The following is a 17,670-nucleotide window of genomic DNA, read 5'->3' as shown; positions in this document are numbered from 1 at the left end:
TCTTTAAGTTATATCCAACCATTACCCTAAATATAGCACAAATACATTTATCTATGCATTTTAAAAAAGGCACAGGATCATTTTAATGTCATTTGGTCATCTGTCCTCTAACTGCACCATGATTTACCAGCAGGACATGAATAAATATCAGATGTCATTGTTTGTATACAGCAGCAAACCACAAAAACACATTTTCAGTCTTGTTGATTGACTGAAAGGTTATTGATGGAGTTAGATGAAGAATCTATCAGACGTTTCTCAAAGCATAACTGTATCCATTGTGGAACGAGAACAAAGATAGTCTGTTTAATGACATGCAAAGAAGGATATATAGCAACAATGGTTTTATTCACAATCTCTTTTAGCTCCCAGTTCTCAGTTTCTGTTCAGTAGAACCCATTCATTTGGCGTTTTAGACTGTACTAATTTCTTATTGAGTATTTCCAATGAATTTCAGTGTTATTAACTACACATTGTGGTAGATTTGTTGCCTCTTAAGTGTAATTTACTGAGTAACACCATCAATGTCAGATGGTGTGTACTGGTGAAAGTATGATCTTGCTGCAGGATATTTTTATGTGTACACAGTCATAAGCCACATACTTTTCTTTTAAGTAAAATTTAAAAACAATATTTTTTGAGTCCTGTCCTGATTATTTGATGATTAAATGTTTAATGTGCACAATGCAGTAGTGTATCACAGCTTACATTTGTCTTTGCACCTTATATCAACATCTAGTAAGGAAAAATAAACAAATAATTAACACATTGTGATTTTGTCATTATTTATTTTATTTATATATATATATAAATTTAGTTTGGTCTTTTAATTTTTATTGTCAACGTTATACAAGTGTTAGTTCCGATCCTCTAATTTGATTGGCTAAGCGGTGTTCAGATAACTCAATGAGGTGAATCAAAAACGGTAGGAAATGACTAGACTAAGTGTACTTAATAATTGAACAATAATTTATTAACTAAATAAATAAATGTATGCATTTAGCAGATGCTTTTATCCAAAGCGACTTACAGTGAATTCAGGATATCAGTTTTTACCTATCATGTATTCCCGGGAATCGAACCCCCAACCTTGATAACACAATGATCTACCACTTGAGCTACAGGAACACTATATGTGTTTATTATTTATTTTAATAATTTAATTTTGCTTTTTCAATTCTTTTGTAGTTACTGTACAGTTATTTAATGCAGATACAGTAATCCAAGATTAAATTATGCAGCAGTAAATTGGATCACTAAGTGTTTTCAAGTCAAAATACAGTAGGAGGTCAAAACTGAAATGACTGCCTAACCTTACAGAACTTAATAATGTATTCATTTATAGTTTTTTTTTTTTTTCATAAACTTTGATCGTTTTATTTATTATTATTATTATTTTACAGTTACAGTTCTTCTATGCAGATAATCCCCAGGTAAAGAGTCAAAATTCGCCATAACACCGGTTCTCCAATTTCACTGGCTAAGCAGTGTTTAGGTAAACTGATTCAAACGATTCGACTCACTGAGATGAATCAAAGAGCTCGGCGAGTCAAAATATACAGTAGGCGATCAGAGCACAGAGGAAATGACAGGACTGGGCCAATCTTGCTATCAGAGCTCTTAGGAGGGTAACTGGCTCAGAACAGTGTACTACTGTAAGAGCCCGAGAATCTGAGGAAAATACTAAACGAAGCATTTCGCTTTACTTTTGCATAACTCTGAATGGTTATTTTTACGGTTGCAGACGCTTGTTAAGACATGAACCGAGATGCTGCGTGGACGTAAAACAACCGTTATTTAAAGGTCTTTTAAATGTTGTAATGAGGATACAAAAACATGAGTGAACTGAGGAGAAACGCTATCCGGAGGAAGTCAAAGCCGAAGCGGAGAGCAGGCTTGCCGGTGAAGAATTGCCCGGAATCCGCAGGTGAGTGAAGCGGTCAGGTGAGAGCGGATAGTCGGCTTATGGGCTTATCCTCCTCGTGCCAAACGTCCAAAACACTGGAAGCATTTGTTCCAGTGAAATAGTTACGTTGTCAGGCCTTTGAGTGTTCTCTGCGCAACTTAAAGAACACATTGAATGGTCATTTGTTGAAATATCTCGGTCCGCCTGTAAACAGCGACAGTTCACACCATACTGGAAATGCGTTTAAAGGTTTCTAATGTGGCTATATAACCAAAATTTTATGCCATGATATGAGTAATTAAATTACTCCCACTAAAAGCTGCGACCATTTTTTATTTATTTTTTATTACATATTGTAGTTATTATTAACGATTGAAACATTGTATCGCCACCACGATATAATGTAGCCTTGATACCATGGTATTACCTGCAAAATATTTTCGTATTTGATTTATTGCATTAATATTTTATAAATATATTTGACATTCTGATAAACATAACATAACCAGGCCTAGCCCATACGATAAGTAAACAACACTGTGAAGTTATGGAGGAGGTCCTTTTGGAATGAATGGTGAAGTGCTAGATCAAAATGAAAGCCATTAATGAAAAGTCTTTGATGAAATATTTATTTCGCAACATGGCTAAAAAAAATTAGTAACATCTACTTTCGATGGATCTTTTTATTTCTCAGTTTTAATATTAAACCAGCTCTTCATGCTTCCAATCTTTTCATGCTCAAGTTCATCATCGTGGGTTGCCTTAATCTCTGACAGCACACAAGAGATTTGACTAAACGTGGAAAATGCATTGGAATCCATGCCAGACTCCATTTTCTACCTTGGAAGATAGCTCTGTTTGTACTGAAAGCTCACGATATGAGTGTGAACAAGTCCCAACTGGTTGTGTTACAGTGTTTGCAATAGTGCCATGTCTCATCTCTGACTATGAGCCAGCCTTCATAATTCTGTAGCTTTAGGATAACTAATGTGCAGGTGTACTGCTGTTATACTGTCCAGTCTATTAGATATTTCAGGTTTATTTAGTCAGTCTGTGTTTCGTAATAACAGCCTATAATGTCAATACTACTCTGCCTGGCACAGCACAGCTACTGATGTTAAAAATGTCAATCGGTGCCATAGAATCCAGTGTGTCTGTGAATGGGTAAATGAAAGGCAGATTTTGCCTTTCAATGACAGCAAAACATTGCAGTTCTTCGGATAATGTTGCATCTGTATTTGGTTTTAAGGTTTAATTTTTTGTGTTGTTTAAGCTGAGCAAAGAGTTTTAAAAAAAATCAACGTGATTTATTTTCTCTATAATACAGTATTTATCCTTAAGGCCAGTCCTGTCTTATTAAAGATGCTGCAGATCTTACCAATCCACTATCCATCAAACCAATGTCTTACCTGTTTGTCAGCTAGACGTTTTAAATCATCAAAAAAAAAATAGTATGATCTCTTTTTCTTTTATATATTTTAATAAGTATGAGTCAGATTTAGCATGTTTATCCATTTTTACATGAATATCTGTTACCCCGTATGACCATGCAACATTGTCACCAATATTTTTACATTTTATTTGAAACATTAAAGCAGATACTTTACTTGCATTTAATATGCATTCTACATTTACATTTATTCATGCTTTTATCCAAAGTGACTTACAATTGCTATATATGTCAGAGGTCACACGCCTCTGGAGCAACTAGGGGTTAAGTGTCTTGCTCAGGGACACATTGGTGTCTCACAGTGGATTAGAACCCGGGTCTCTCACGCCAAAGGCACGTGTCTTATCCACTGCGCCAACACCACCCATTGTTCTATTTATATAAACATTCAACATTCTCACATCTCCTCAAAATCATGCTCCCAGGGATTTTGAATGCTGTGTTGTTGTATTTTGGGGCAGATTTAATTAGACACGCTGAATGAAAGCACATTCACTCTCTGACAGCAGATGGCGCTAAACTGCAGAAAATGCAGCCGTTACCCTGGAAACCCTATAAATAAAGCAGCTGCTCTACTTTCTAAAACGTATTTAAATCGCCATTAAGATTTGTGGACTTGCTGTGTTTATCACAGCGCTAAATACTTAAATATTTAGACTTAATATGGCTTAATATTTCAAACTTTTTTTTACATTTGAATCTGGACTACAACATACCCTAGGTATTGTTTGAAAGTGTTTTGATTCTTTATTGTTTGTTCACACTTTACATTAGGGCTTCTTTAGTTAGTATTAGTTCATTCATTAGTTCATTCATTCATCAATTTAGGTTAAGGTTAAAGTCAGTGGCGGCTCCTGCCAATTCCATATGCATTTTTGCACTTTTGTGTTTTTTCACCTTCTCCGAGAGATGATGCATTTCAGTGGCACCTGTAGTTGTCCATGCGATGTCCGTCACGCTCTCGAGATGGAACAAAATGCAGCGGTAAATTAGCAGAATAACATCAGCTACTTCACAGCCTGGTAACGTTAGCATTTTTCTCTGCTCATACCACGTCCTCGAAAATCCTCATTTATATGACTTCCCGCCCTTTGTGGATACTTGTTTGATGTTTAATTTTGGTTTTGGCTGTCCTAATTCTTTAATTGCCAATTTATCCTTATTGCTACGACGAATGAATGGTATTTCTTTCAATGACACGATAGAATTAATCTGCGCTGAGGTAACGTTCGCTGTGATGTCGATCAAGTTCAGCTGACAAAGGCATAGCTGTCCCCATCTTTCAGTTTTTTTTTCACATTTAATAAAGATATTAAAGTAGTAATTTTTTCTAGTTGTTAAAATTCAAAATAGTTTTTAAATATTATTGGATGTCACTGTTCCCAACAGTCGTTGCACAAGTTAAGGTTACGCACGATGACGAAAGCACGTTAGTGCGAGCCCTCCCGGAACTCATTGGGATTGTAGTGCCTGCAGTTCGAAAAAAATGATTTTTGTATGGAAGTCTATGAGAGCACTCGGGGCGATTCTCAGTTTGACAGAAATCGCCCAAAAAGGGGGCGGTACTACACAAAACTCGACTCGACTCGACTCGACGCTGATTGGACTATTTAGAGGCAGCACAAACAGCTAGTGTAACACTGTGGTTGAATGTAAAAGAAAAATAAAATCCCTCCCTTTCCTTAATGGAGAAACCGCCACTGGTTAAAGTGATACCTATTAGTCCTTATAGTTCTTTTGCACTTTAATCTGTGTAAAACTTTTAACTTTATATGTTTTTTCTGTATTGCTTTATTGCATAGTTATTTTTGTTATAAGAAAAACATATTAAACCTTTTATACTGTATTATGACCACTTTTTTAAAACTAACTTTCAACATTGTTATAATACTGTATACAGTGATAAAAGCATTAACAATTAATCGCAACATGAAAATTTGATGTTATCCCTAATTTTAATCAATTTCTGATGCCTGTGGTGTCAAACATTCCATAGCTGTTGTAAATTATATTCTATAACAGTGTTTTAGTTTAATCTTCAACAAGAGAGATAAAAAAGGAAAATCAATAAATCAGCATAAGAAATCAAGATTTTAAGATCAAAAGTATTTCTTACTCTCTGAATCACTCTCAAATTTATAAACAATAAATATGAATATATAATACAGCAATTATTGAAGCAATACTGAGTGGAAGAACTAAATAAAGAAAAAAAGGGGAAAAAACACTGGCAGGAAAACAAAATACATTTTTTCTTGAGTTCTCTGTTTATTAATAAAATCAGAAGCAAGGAAAGTGTGTACTTTTTATGAACAAGTGTGTCTGCTTGCATTTGAAAATACCAGTCATGCCTTAGCTTTCTCTCAGTAGCTTAAGAAATTATTGAGCTGCTTTCATATTCAGCTCATTTTAACAATAGACATAATAGTACATAAACAGAAAACAGAACAGCTCCTTGGGAGCTATTTCCTGGAGAAAAAAAAATGCTAGTTAGAAACTAAATAGAAATGCTTTCCTCTTCAAACTTTTGGGCTTAAAATAACTATGTTTTTACGAGTGACCACTAACACAAATGTGTGCTGTTGTTAAAGTTAACTATTAATGTTCTGTAGTGCTTCACTGAATCTCGTGCTTCCTCAGTTACACTGAAGTCAATGTTTTAGAAGTTCAGAGTCAGAGTCAGGTGAGCCAGACCTGTTGTCATAATAACATCATAAGAGCTTATCAGACTTTATTTGGTTGTGATTGGTGTATTCTGCACTAGCAGGGTTTTAGTTTGTGATGTGTGAGAGAGAGGGGCTATAAATATCTCATGGATACACACCCTCCTTTATCCTCTAGTAAATATTTGAGGACAGGACACTGTAGGCCAGCCACATGAAATTAGACATAATTTCAACTATAACACTGAAATCTAGTCTAAAATAAATAGTCATATCTGCAAGGAATTTGCATTAACACTTAATCCTTATGATTGTTTGTTATGTATGTTTACACTACAGAGCTTTTCAGTTTGTCTCAGTAATACATAATGTAGAAACACCCAGCAGGTGGCAGTATAACACCAAAAGGGTTTTGCAACCTCTTAACATTGTGTCCAGAACTTAATGGGCATTTATGAAGTTATTTCAAAATTGGAAATCAGGACTGCTTATATGTTACTGTAATTTATATATTTGTTTCTTTAAATGTTACATATCAAGTTGTACTTTGTGGAGTAGTTAAAACTAATTTTATGAACCTGGACTCTCTTATCTTTTAAAAGTGCTTGGTCATTTATAGCTAATTTAGCTCTTCTGAACTGTAGTGTATAAGATAAATAATTGAATAGTTCATTTAAGATCATTTGCTGAGCATTCACCTGAACAGGATCACCCAAAGGTGTCGTTTTAACAAAGACAAATTTTGAAATAACTCCATATTTTCCATGTAAACGTTCAGGGGAGGGGATGGGGTTAAGAGTTTATTTACATGCATGATGGTCCTGTAGTGACGCACTTCCTGTCAGAGTGGGAAAATTCCTACTCAGGGTCTGATGACGGGAGGGTGAGTTCCTATCTTGCCTATTATGAAACACACAATGCCCAGCAGACAGGGGTGTTGCAAGGTCTTGTGTTAGTCATATCATTCAGTAGGTAGTTTGATTAAAAAGATCTACGCCTGGTGGTGAGAAATCAGGAACAGTTACTCTAAAGGGTGTAGGATTTTAAAATCTAGCTCTCTGTAATTTCCTTCCTTTCATTTGTTCTCTTGACTGTACAAATGTCAAGACCCTAGATTATTGATTTCACCCTTGACTCAAGTCTCACCCAGTTCAGATCTCTGCTTTGTTTACCTATGAGAATTTGATAGTTATGGAGCTTTACATAACCCATGCCTCCGCCCAGGGCAGTCCTACCCATGCCCCTTTCCTCTTGATCAACTCAGCTTCTTAGCAAACACTTGTAGATGACTGCCATTTCCTGATTTTTGTCTGGAGTTTCCCCACTTGGGCTGGTGGGATGGGGCAATTTTGTAGTTCAAGCATCAAGCCTAGAACAGGCTCTTTTTTGGAGACATTATCCTCGAATGGCAACATAGTATATTTGTCCAATTAACGTCAAGGAATGAAGAATCATTGAAAAACTTGGAATCTTAACAGGATATTAAGATCCTTTTTCTTTTAAGTAAAAAGATTTCTGCCAAAATCTTTCATCTTTCATTAGGAAGACGTTTGGAGATTGTTTTGTTAACGGGACTGCTTTTTAGAGGTGAGCACAAGAGGGAATGAGAGAGGAAGTTGTGATAAAGTGGATATTTTGGCCCATTCTGCATCTACAGGAAGCCGTGGTTGCGAAGTAGCGGTTGCTTGTCAGAGAATGGAGAGGAGGCTGTTGAAGGAACTCTGATTCTAACCCAGTTGAGATCGAAAAATGTATCTGTTGATGCATAGGAAAGCCTCATTCATGTAATCACAAAACTACATACAGTATCATGGGGAATGGATTAAGAAAAATTAAGCATCGACGGAAGTATTGGTTTTGGCCAGCTAAAGGTAATATTCAGTTTCAGTAATTGTTCATGTATTGGTTGTCAACATAGTTTGGTGTTACTTTTGAAGAGTAAATCTGTGTTAAGTGGATATTTCACCAAAAATAAATAAAAAATGTATTTTACTCCTCCTCACGTTGTTCTAAAATGCAAAGAAACATATTTTGAAAAATTACTTTCTTCTTTTTCTTACATTGTTTTGGACCCCACTGACTTTCATTGAGTGGACAAAACATTTAAACATACTTCAAAATGCCTTATTTTGTCTTCTGCAGAAGAAAGAAAGTCATACAGGTATTGAATGAAATAAGGATGATCTATCTAGAAGTTTACTCTCTGTACAGGAGGGTGGGTTAAAATTATTTACCATCATATTCTGCCTAACACAGAGATTGTGAACCCCCCCCCCCCCCCCCCCCCCCCCTCCAAATGTATTTAAAATTGTGATTGGGGACATCAACAGAAAAGGAAAGTTGTTTCAGAAATGGAACAGTATAACAAAATATTACTAAGACAAACATCTCTGATAAACTGTTTAACAAGAGAATAATTAGCCCATATGTATTCCATGCGGCAGATGAACTCATCAACATGTTTCTTAATAGTTACACACAGTAATCCGAGCTGTTGTCCACTGACTGGTTTGTACTGAATTCAGTTTTCTGTTGAAATAATGCCTGCAGCTGTTTCAGGACAACACATTCTCTCTCTTACACATGTCTTGTCCCGCCCATTTAAACTAACTCATAAGCTTCTTTTCACTAATCTAAACCTTCGTGATTTATGGGTGGCTGGGGACCCAGACATCAGGTGTCAGGTTAATTTTTTTCAGCCATACTAAAGACAAAACATCTCCCCACATGGCCAACATACACACTACCAGTATAGCACAGACTTGAATTTGCAGGTCAGATATTTCTTTGTGGTAGAATGATGCCACAGTATATTAGACTGGTTATATGAGGATTGTGTGCAAAATCAGTTACCGACCCAAGCAGAAGAAAAGCACATATCTCTTGAGATCAGCACGCGCAAGTCCGTCCTCCAGCCGTTCCTCTGGGCAGGAACTACTGGCCCATTGTTTTGTGTGTTTACATTGAGTTGTGGGTTTGTAAAGGTCTGGTCATGGCCTATTTAAAAAACCTCAGTTTATTATTTCACTTTCTAATCTGTTAGGAGGGAAGAGACTAAAGGTTTTTTTTTAACACTAACAAAATCTGAGATTTGCATATTGATTAATTAATGATAATATGATAATTAATGGTAATAAACCTTGTTAACTTTAGAGAGTTCTGGAAGTAAAAATCACGTTCATTTTTTCTCTAAAGAGAAAATAATTTTGAGCGATTTACTTATCTACCATTACTGAGAAGTCAATTTAGTACTTCTAATATTATTTTCACCAGAACAAAGTGATTAGTGTGTGTGTGGTAAGCTATTTAAGTATTTGTGAAGTATTACACAACCTAAAAACCATGAAAAATGGTTCACCCAGAAATGGTTCACCTTCAGGCCATCCACGATGTAGATGTGTTTGTTTCTTCATCGGAAAAGATTTGGAGAACTGGAGAAAGCAATTTTTTGGATTATTATGGACTCTGGTAGCAATGGTTTGAAGTTTAAAACGTCTTAATACTGGATTTATTTCTTACAAAAACAGATTTTAACTTCATCATGTTAACTGGTGGACTGAAGTCATGACTACTTGTGGATTATTGTGATATTTATATCAGCTGTTTGGATTCTCATTCTGACGGCACCCATTCACTGCAGAGGATCCATTAATGGGCATGTACAGTAATCAAATGCTAAATTTTTCCAAATCTGTTCTTAGAGGGCCTGAGGGTGAGTAAATTTTTAGCAAATGTTAATTTTCAGGTGAACTATTCCTTTAAGTTAGATCCACCAATCAGAGTTACCATGGAAACTTTCCACTGCTATAAATCAATAATTGTAGATCGTATAGTCTTTCTGCACTCTCAAACAACTTGTATAGTATTGCATTTTTAAATTTTTTATTGTATTTGAATATTTTGTAGCATAGTTGGTAAACAAAATAAATAAACTTGCAAAGTTTTATGTTATACCATCAATGCTGATTCTGTTCCATCATCCACAGTGGTTCCTGGGATGAGTTGTTCTTTCCCTTATAAAATAGATTTCTAGTTTCATAAGTCCTGGATTCACAAAACAAAGAAATTTCTTCTTGACTGCCGTTTTCTTCTTATTTTTTAACTTTAGAAAAAAGTTAAGAATATTTTGTATTCCCAAAAATTAATCTTAAGGATATTCTTATCTTTTTTCTTAAGATTGTTCTTAAGAAAAAACCTAAGAAGAATTCAAATTCTTGAAAAGAATCTTCTTAAAAATAATCGTGAATAGCTAAGTTTAGGACAGCCCCAGACTTGTCTTAAATCCAAAACAATAAGAACTATTTAATGAATTTATTGGGTTATTTCAAATTAACTGTTATATTTAAGAATTACAACAACAGCTACATATAATACGTAGGAGGGTAACGAGGGTTAGGGATGTGCAGGAGTTTTCTGAAGGGACAGCGGTGACTGTTAAACAGATCAGTCATGATTAGCCTGTGTGTGACGCTGCTTTTTGCGGACTTCAAAACTCATTAGCAACTCTGAAACGAGTCAGATAGGGAGCTTTAATTAAACGCCGTTAATTTTAGCTTATAAATACATATTCTTTGGCAGTATTCAGCGCATATGAACGCACAGAAAGCATTTGCTGTAGAAGTGCGGACTCACATACCGGAAGACAAAACAGCACAAAATGAATGAAACGTATCGCTTCAGCTTGAGACAGACTGTTTTAAAAGTAACTGTTCAAAAACAGGCCCCATTTAAAACGTGAAGCTGAGCGCCAGTCAAAGTCGCAACGAAAATATACAGTCTATGATGCGTGCTTATTATGATCTACAGGAAGCGCAAGAAGACAATCGTGAGTTTATCAGTGCGTCATGTAGCTATTCATTCAGATAACGGCTGTTATTTTCTTCTTAAGAAAAAAATTAAGATGTTCTTAAGAATATATTTGAGAATGTATTATGAATTTTTCAAGAATTGCACTTAAGAACATTCTTACGAACTTAGTGGAATTTATCTTAAGAAATTTCTTTATTTTTGAGAATCCGGCCCCCGTTTCAAATACCTTTTAGCTTTGAATCAAGTTTTGATTCATCTCAAAGTTGCTTGGTCTTTGGAGAAAATAAATGGACTCAAGGCTGTTCTAAACGGTTGCTGATCAGTGTGCACTGCTGACATTGTTACAGTTGTTCAGCAGGTGATAAGAATGCTTTTACACGTGCAAATGTTCTGCTGGAGGGAAGGCTGTCCTCTGCTTTTGAAAAACGTATTAAATGCTTTCATGCACCTGAATAATGAAATCACATCCTTCCCATACAGCTTCCCTTCATAGTTTCTGAGCCATGATGACACTCCACCTCCATCTTGAGAGCTTCCTCCTCTTTTCCTTTTTCTCTGTCTCTTTCTGACATTTTCCTTCTCTTTCATTGCATTTTCTGTCTGTGTTTAGAGTAGTGTTTTTGGTCTTGAAGTGCAGCATGCATGTGGAAGTCCCTTCTGGAATGAGGTTAAATTATTATTATAATAAAAAAAAATTGCCAATCATTTTCTGTTATTTTTTTTCACAGTTATGTATTTATTCTTTCACTTATTCTCATTATTTAACATTTATTACATGTTTTTAATACTTGATGCTTGTTATATTTATATAGTACTTTCAAAGAAAAAATACGAACATAAACAAATGCGTCTTATTGTCCAGCAGGGGTCAGTGGTGCTTTGACACTCAAGTACAGAAGCCAGTGGAGTCTGCAATAACTCACTCACTGTACTGCTATTCACATAGTTATTATAAAAGAATGCTTCACAAAACACTGTGCCCAAAATAGGTGACAAGTATGTGCTGCTTTGTCTATGTGTAGGATAATTGTTCTCCAAGTGTGGAACTTATTGTGTGTGTTTGAGTAGAAAAAATGAGATTTGTTTATTAACACAGAAAAAGGAGAGCTACATAGTGAGTGTCAGCACTGTTTTCCCTTCAAGCTTGACTATTAATATTAACTTGGCCAAATTGGACAGCAATGAGGAACATTTTCATCTGCTTTTAAGATTCACACCCACACAAAGCTGTCTGCAAGGAAATCTGAACTAGCATGTGTTTATATGCACATTGAGATGGTGTTTTGGTTGTGCTATGAGTTTATAACAAGGTACAGGAAGGGCTATTTTGTCAATAATAATGCACCCGTTTTAAGAACACAAACACCCACACCTGCCATCATTAAATGTGTAGTACAGTTTACAGATTCAGTGACTCAATTCGAGTCATTTCCTGCCTGTATAAATACCACAAACATAATAGATAGATGAAATGAAAGATACATGGATTTGATTTTTAAATGATTGAAAATACCAGGTTCATGACTTCCAAAATGTTATCCTAATGGACAGACCTTTCTCTCCAAATTGTATTTATTTATTTATTTATTTACCTTGTTCTTCAGATAAGCTATTTGCTCAGGTATAAATGTGTTTTTGGAACTTAATTAAAGTTAACTTAAGTTTTTATACAAATAATAATATAAATTGTACATAAAATATTCAGATATATTTTATTGTTACGCAATATAGTAAAAAAATTTGATTATTGAAATTCTATACGTTTTTTATAGATTTTTATTTTTAGGCCTATTGAATGTATGAGTACACTCAGTGCAGACTAAAGCCTGATGACTATGAGAGCAGTATGTCAAAGGATCATTCAGAAGCATCTAGAAGGAATAAAGTCTGTGTAAAAACATGGCCTGAGGCTTTATTTACCACAAGCTATGTAGGGGGAGGAGAGGACTGAACATGTTACTGATGGAAGGAGGAGATCAGGACAGGAGTGTGGGGGAGATGGGAAACATGTTGGGTGCGTTTGCAGTGATGTGACTTTAATAAAGTGAGGTTGTCAAAAGGCAAGAGTGGTGGTCAGACATGTGAGTGAAAACAGAAAGAGACTACAAGAAGTGTGATTTGAAAGAGGTCAGGAGTGTTTGGGCTGACTGGTTGAATTGGCACGAAGGTTATCCCACCGAGGCATATGACAGAAAAAAATGAAGCAGTTTATAGTCAAGTGTTGATTGTGTGTGTGTTTACATTTGAAGGCATTTTGGGAATTCAATCAGGCTATTAGGCAGTCTAAATGAGAAGTGTAAAAAAAAAAAACATTGCTAGCACTTTTTAATTGCTTCATTTTCTGTTTGGCATTATTGCTTTATAGAGCTGTTCTGTGACACAATACACGATTTGATTCTCTGCAAAAGTAAAAAATAGGAAGTAATTGAATTACTATTACCATGGTCCCAGGACTTTGAATAATAATAATAAAAAAAAACATTAAAAATAATTTGGTGTCAGTCGGATAATGTTGTAATGTTGATATGAATTATCCTTTATCCTTATAAAATTTAGCATAGAAATCTCAAAGTCAGTAACAGCGCTTTATCTATACACACACACACACACACACACACACACACATTTATTAGTTAAAAAATAACACACACACACACACACACACACACTAAATTATAAGTTATATATTTTTTTTATTCAGGAACTGTAATGGTCATTATTAATTTCTTAAAATCAAATGGTATCATTAAAAAAGAAACTACAGTCTCTCATAAACACTTTTATAATAAAACAATATTTTGATTATCTGCAAAGAGTGAAGATTCCTTATGCATTGTACTGGCCTTACCATATAAACATAATACAATGGTATACTTTTATATATATATATATGGTGTATGTCATCATCTGAGAGTGTGAGAATATTGTAGGTGGTGACAGTGCCCTCCACCTCATTCCCCTTCCCCCACAAATCACTGACTCATCTGTATTCCTCCTCAGTCTCCCATGTGGCCCTTTCCTTTTCGTCACATGAGCGGTGTGTGCCCTCCAATAGAATCAGCCTCAAATTCGCCCCTCCGCTGAATAACAGCGATACGTGCACTCCAGTGACCCGACCAATCAGAGGAGAAAAGATGGCATTTTCCAAATATCATACCCACTCATCAATATTCCTCTAGCTTTTTCTTTCGAGTCACACCCCGCCCCTTTAATCCCAAACCCCCGACCCCCTGTTTGTTGGCCCACCCTTCTGGTAATACAATAGGGGTAATTGTCCATGCAACACACACACACATTGGCACATAAAGACGGACAGACAAGAGCGTGTGGCATTTCCCTGCCATATGCTGTCCCTCCTCTGGAATGTGATTATCCTCGGTGGAGAAAAAAACAGAGGCTGAGCGGAAAACACAGTGTGTGCGGGGGAAGCAAGAGAGGGGGAATAGAAGAAGGAGGAGGAGAAGCAGTAAAGCAAGTGTAGAGCCAGAGAGAGAACGAGAGAAAGAGGTAGGATGGAGGATGACTAGAGAGGGAGGGTTCATGAGAGGACTGCTCAGTCTGGCATGATTTTTCGGATTAGGACGACGGAACTGAACTGAAGTGGAAATCTCCCACACAGGGCTGCCGTCTCCAATCCGACAAAGACTCAGGTCTGTGATGTTTCTTCACATGTAGAGATCGCCGTTACTTTGCACACAGATGGCCACATTCGAGAAGGGCTGTGGCTCTTGAAGCTCATCAGGTTTACCGCAGAAGAGTATGGTTCAACTAGAGTTGAATAGAAACCTGCTGTTTGGTATATTAGTGGATGTTTATGTGTGACAGTTTTGTCTGGAGAGATGCATATTTAACTCTGCAGACACTGAAGCAGTGGCGTGTGTCTGTATGTGGGGGGATTTAAACGGTGCTTTTGTGTAAAACCTAGAGCAATGACATATCTAATTATAATTTTGTGTGCTCACAGCGATGAGCGAACCTGGGCTGAATGAGCCACATAAATGCAAACACAGACACAGATGCAGAAACAGATGGATGTGGAAACAGGTCAGGGTGCTTCATGAAAGCAGGTGGAGATCTGTATGTGTCTGTGTGCGATAAGTGTGTGCAAACACCACACAGCTATCGGATTAAACAAAGAAGTATCTCTTTACAGGATCTGTAGTCTGGATCTGAGTTTAAAGTATCATTAACTTGCTAAATAACACATACGTAGTAACCGTCACAGATGACTAAGACTGCTTTACCACCCCTTTTCAAGCATTTTACATCAATTTATCTGTGTCTCTTTTTAAGTATTAACTATCTCTGAGGTGTTTATCCTACATAGACACAAGTTGAGTAAAAAGAGACAACTTACCATTACACCGCTTGTCAAAGGTTTGGAATAATTGAGGTTTTTTTAATGTTTTTCAAACACGTTTCTTATGCTCACCAAGGCTGCATTTATTTCATTAAAAATACTGTAAAAATCAGTAATATTATTACAATTTAAAATAACTGTTTTTTTTCTAAATATGTTTTAAAATGTAATTTATTCCTGTGATGACATAGATGTTTTTTGCAGCCATTACTCTAGTCTTCAGTGTCACATGATCCTTCAGAAATCATCTAATATGCTGATTTATTAACAGTTATTATTGGTGCTCAGTTATTAATAATGGTTATTATTATTGTCAATGTTTTTGAACAGTAATCTATCCTGTCTTCCTTAAAAATAGTATTAATAATAATAAGAAATGTTTCTTGAGCACCAAATCAGCCTATTAGAATGATTTCTGAAGGATCATGTGACACTGAAGACTGGAGAAATGACTGCTGAAAATTCTGCTTTGCCATCACAGAAATAAATTACATTTAAAATGTATTAATAAAGACAGATATTTTTATTTTTTATAAATGTAACCTTGGGGAGCACAAGTTATAAATAAATAAATAAATAAATAAAACAATTTTAATTATTACAAACTTTTGACCAGTAGTTTATGTTTTACACAATTATAGAGCTAGGATATTTTGGTATTGATTTTTGACTTTTGATTATGAACTTTATGGCAATTCTAAGTTCTAAGAGATCACTTTTGAAATTCTAGGGGACTTTTTACAGCAAAAGTGTTCAGTGGTTCTCTATGCGTAGGAGAAACCGCACTAATGCGGTCTCATTTGTCATTTTTCTCACCTAAGGGTGATGGTGTCCCTCTACAGTCTTGGTTGTGTCTATAAATGATGACCTCACTTCCACCCACACTGTCTCGTGCTGAGAACAGGAGCACAGAAATGCTTTATTATCTGCTTCTCACTGTTGAACATGGGACTGCTTTCAGTTGAGAGGTTAATCATGAACACACGCAAGAAGCAGAAAAGCAGAACTGTGCTGCAGGAATATTACATAAAAACAAGCTCAAAAACACAGAGGAGAGGCTCATAACTGATCAAGGGTCATAATTACTGTATGTGTGGAGCTCAGTCAGCATGCTGACAGTTCAAAGACAGACAAAGTCTAAGATTATGAGTCATTTCTTGTTTGTCATTAGTACCTTAGGTTTGTCTTAGGGTTGTGAAAGTGAAGCATCCATTCCTTTCCTTCTATAATTTTTTTAAGGCCTATAAGAGATTTCACACGTTCCCGTAGTTCTGTTCACATTGGGACTGGAGAGATGAAAGCGGAAAAAGTGGGTTGGTTTGTTGATATTGTTACACATTTAGACTTCATTCTCATCAGTCTCTGACGCCGCAGCTTTTATCAATAACTAATTATTCTCTAGTTGCCAACAGTCAGCACATTCATGCACACTTAACATTTTGTAGATGGTACATTGAGGAAATAGTTGGATGTTTTTAATTACACATATGTGAGGATTTTACTGATGTTTGTTTCATCATTTTTTTTCTCTGGAGGTGTTGGTAGCACAGTACATCATCTATGATGATTAAAGTGCCAATATGGTTTTGAATGGACATTTATTTAGACAGTGTCCTGTTCACATTGGCTGAGAAACCAATTTTGAGTGGGAAGGAGGAGTTGAGGGGAAGGAGTTAGACAACCACAGGAAGGACAAAAAAAAATGCAACCACTTGTTATGAGCGACACTTTTAAGATGAGTTGCATGCTGTCGGCATTTCCCCGTTGTTTAGCATATTGTTGCTGCTTAAGATGAATAAACATCTTAAAAGTATGAGGAAGACGCAGAGCAGGACACATTGGAGGACCAAGAGCAGAGCAGGTATTTTTCAGATTTTTAGTGCGTTCCCTTGTGCATCAAATCTCACGTTGTACTCAAGATATGTAACAGTCTTGTTTAGAACCTTTTTTAATGACCTGTGCAAGTTTCAAAATCAGGTAGAGAGATGCTTTTTATCTAAATTTTCTTGCAAAATGTTTTGCATAACAATAAGCAAAATTCATCAGATTATTGATATATCTTTGAACAATTTGCTGTAAATTCAAGCATGGTTGAACATATAAATATACATATATATATATATATATATATATATATATATATGTATATGTATAAATTAAAATGAATAACATTCATATATATATGTATATATATATATATATTTACATATATATATATATATATACATATACATATATATACATATATACATGTATATATACATATATACTACATACATACGTATATATACATATATATATATATATATATATATATATATATATACATGTATATGTATATATAATATATACATATATATATATATAAATACATTTATTATTTTTTTTAATAAAGTAATATTGTAATTTATTTATAGATGATAGTATTTTAAATTAGGTTAGTAAAAAAGAAATCATTGTACTTGTAATTTTAATGTAATAA

At 35.3% G+C, this 17,670-nt stretch overlaps 1 protein-coding gene across 3 annotated transcripts in view; it reads left to right on the top strand.

Annotated features, from left to right (window-relative positions):
• Positions 1-1,608: 1,608 nt before the first annotated feature.
• Positions 1,609-17,670, top strand: part of LOC132156282 (FYVE, RhoGEF and PH domain-containing protein 4-like) — a 45,345-nt gene continuing 29,283 nt past the window's right edge. The window contains exon 1 of one of the 3 annotated variants that reach the window (XM_059565214.1): positions 1,609-1,927. In XM_059565214.1, coding sequence (XP_059421197.1) covers positions 1,837-1,927 — 91 coding nt within the window. In that variant the 5' untranslated portion in view covers positions 1,609-1,836. Of the gene's footprint in view, positions 1,928-7,709; positions 7,891-14,174; positions 14,479-17,670 lie in introns of those variants that run through there. The other 2 variants (XM_059565215.1, XM_059565217.1) reach the window with 2 other exon arrangements.

The sequence above is a fragment of the Carassius carassius genome, chromosome 13 (assembly GCF_963082965.1).
Source record: "Carassius carassius chromosome 13, fCarCar2.1, whole genome shotgun sequence".
NCBI classification, from domain to species: domain Eukaryota; kingdom Metazoa; phylum Chordata; class Actinopteri; order Cypriniformes; family Cyprinidae; genus Carassius; species Carassius carassius.
This window is presented reverse-complemented; position numbering and strand designations above follow the sequence as displayed.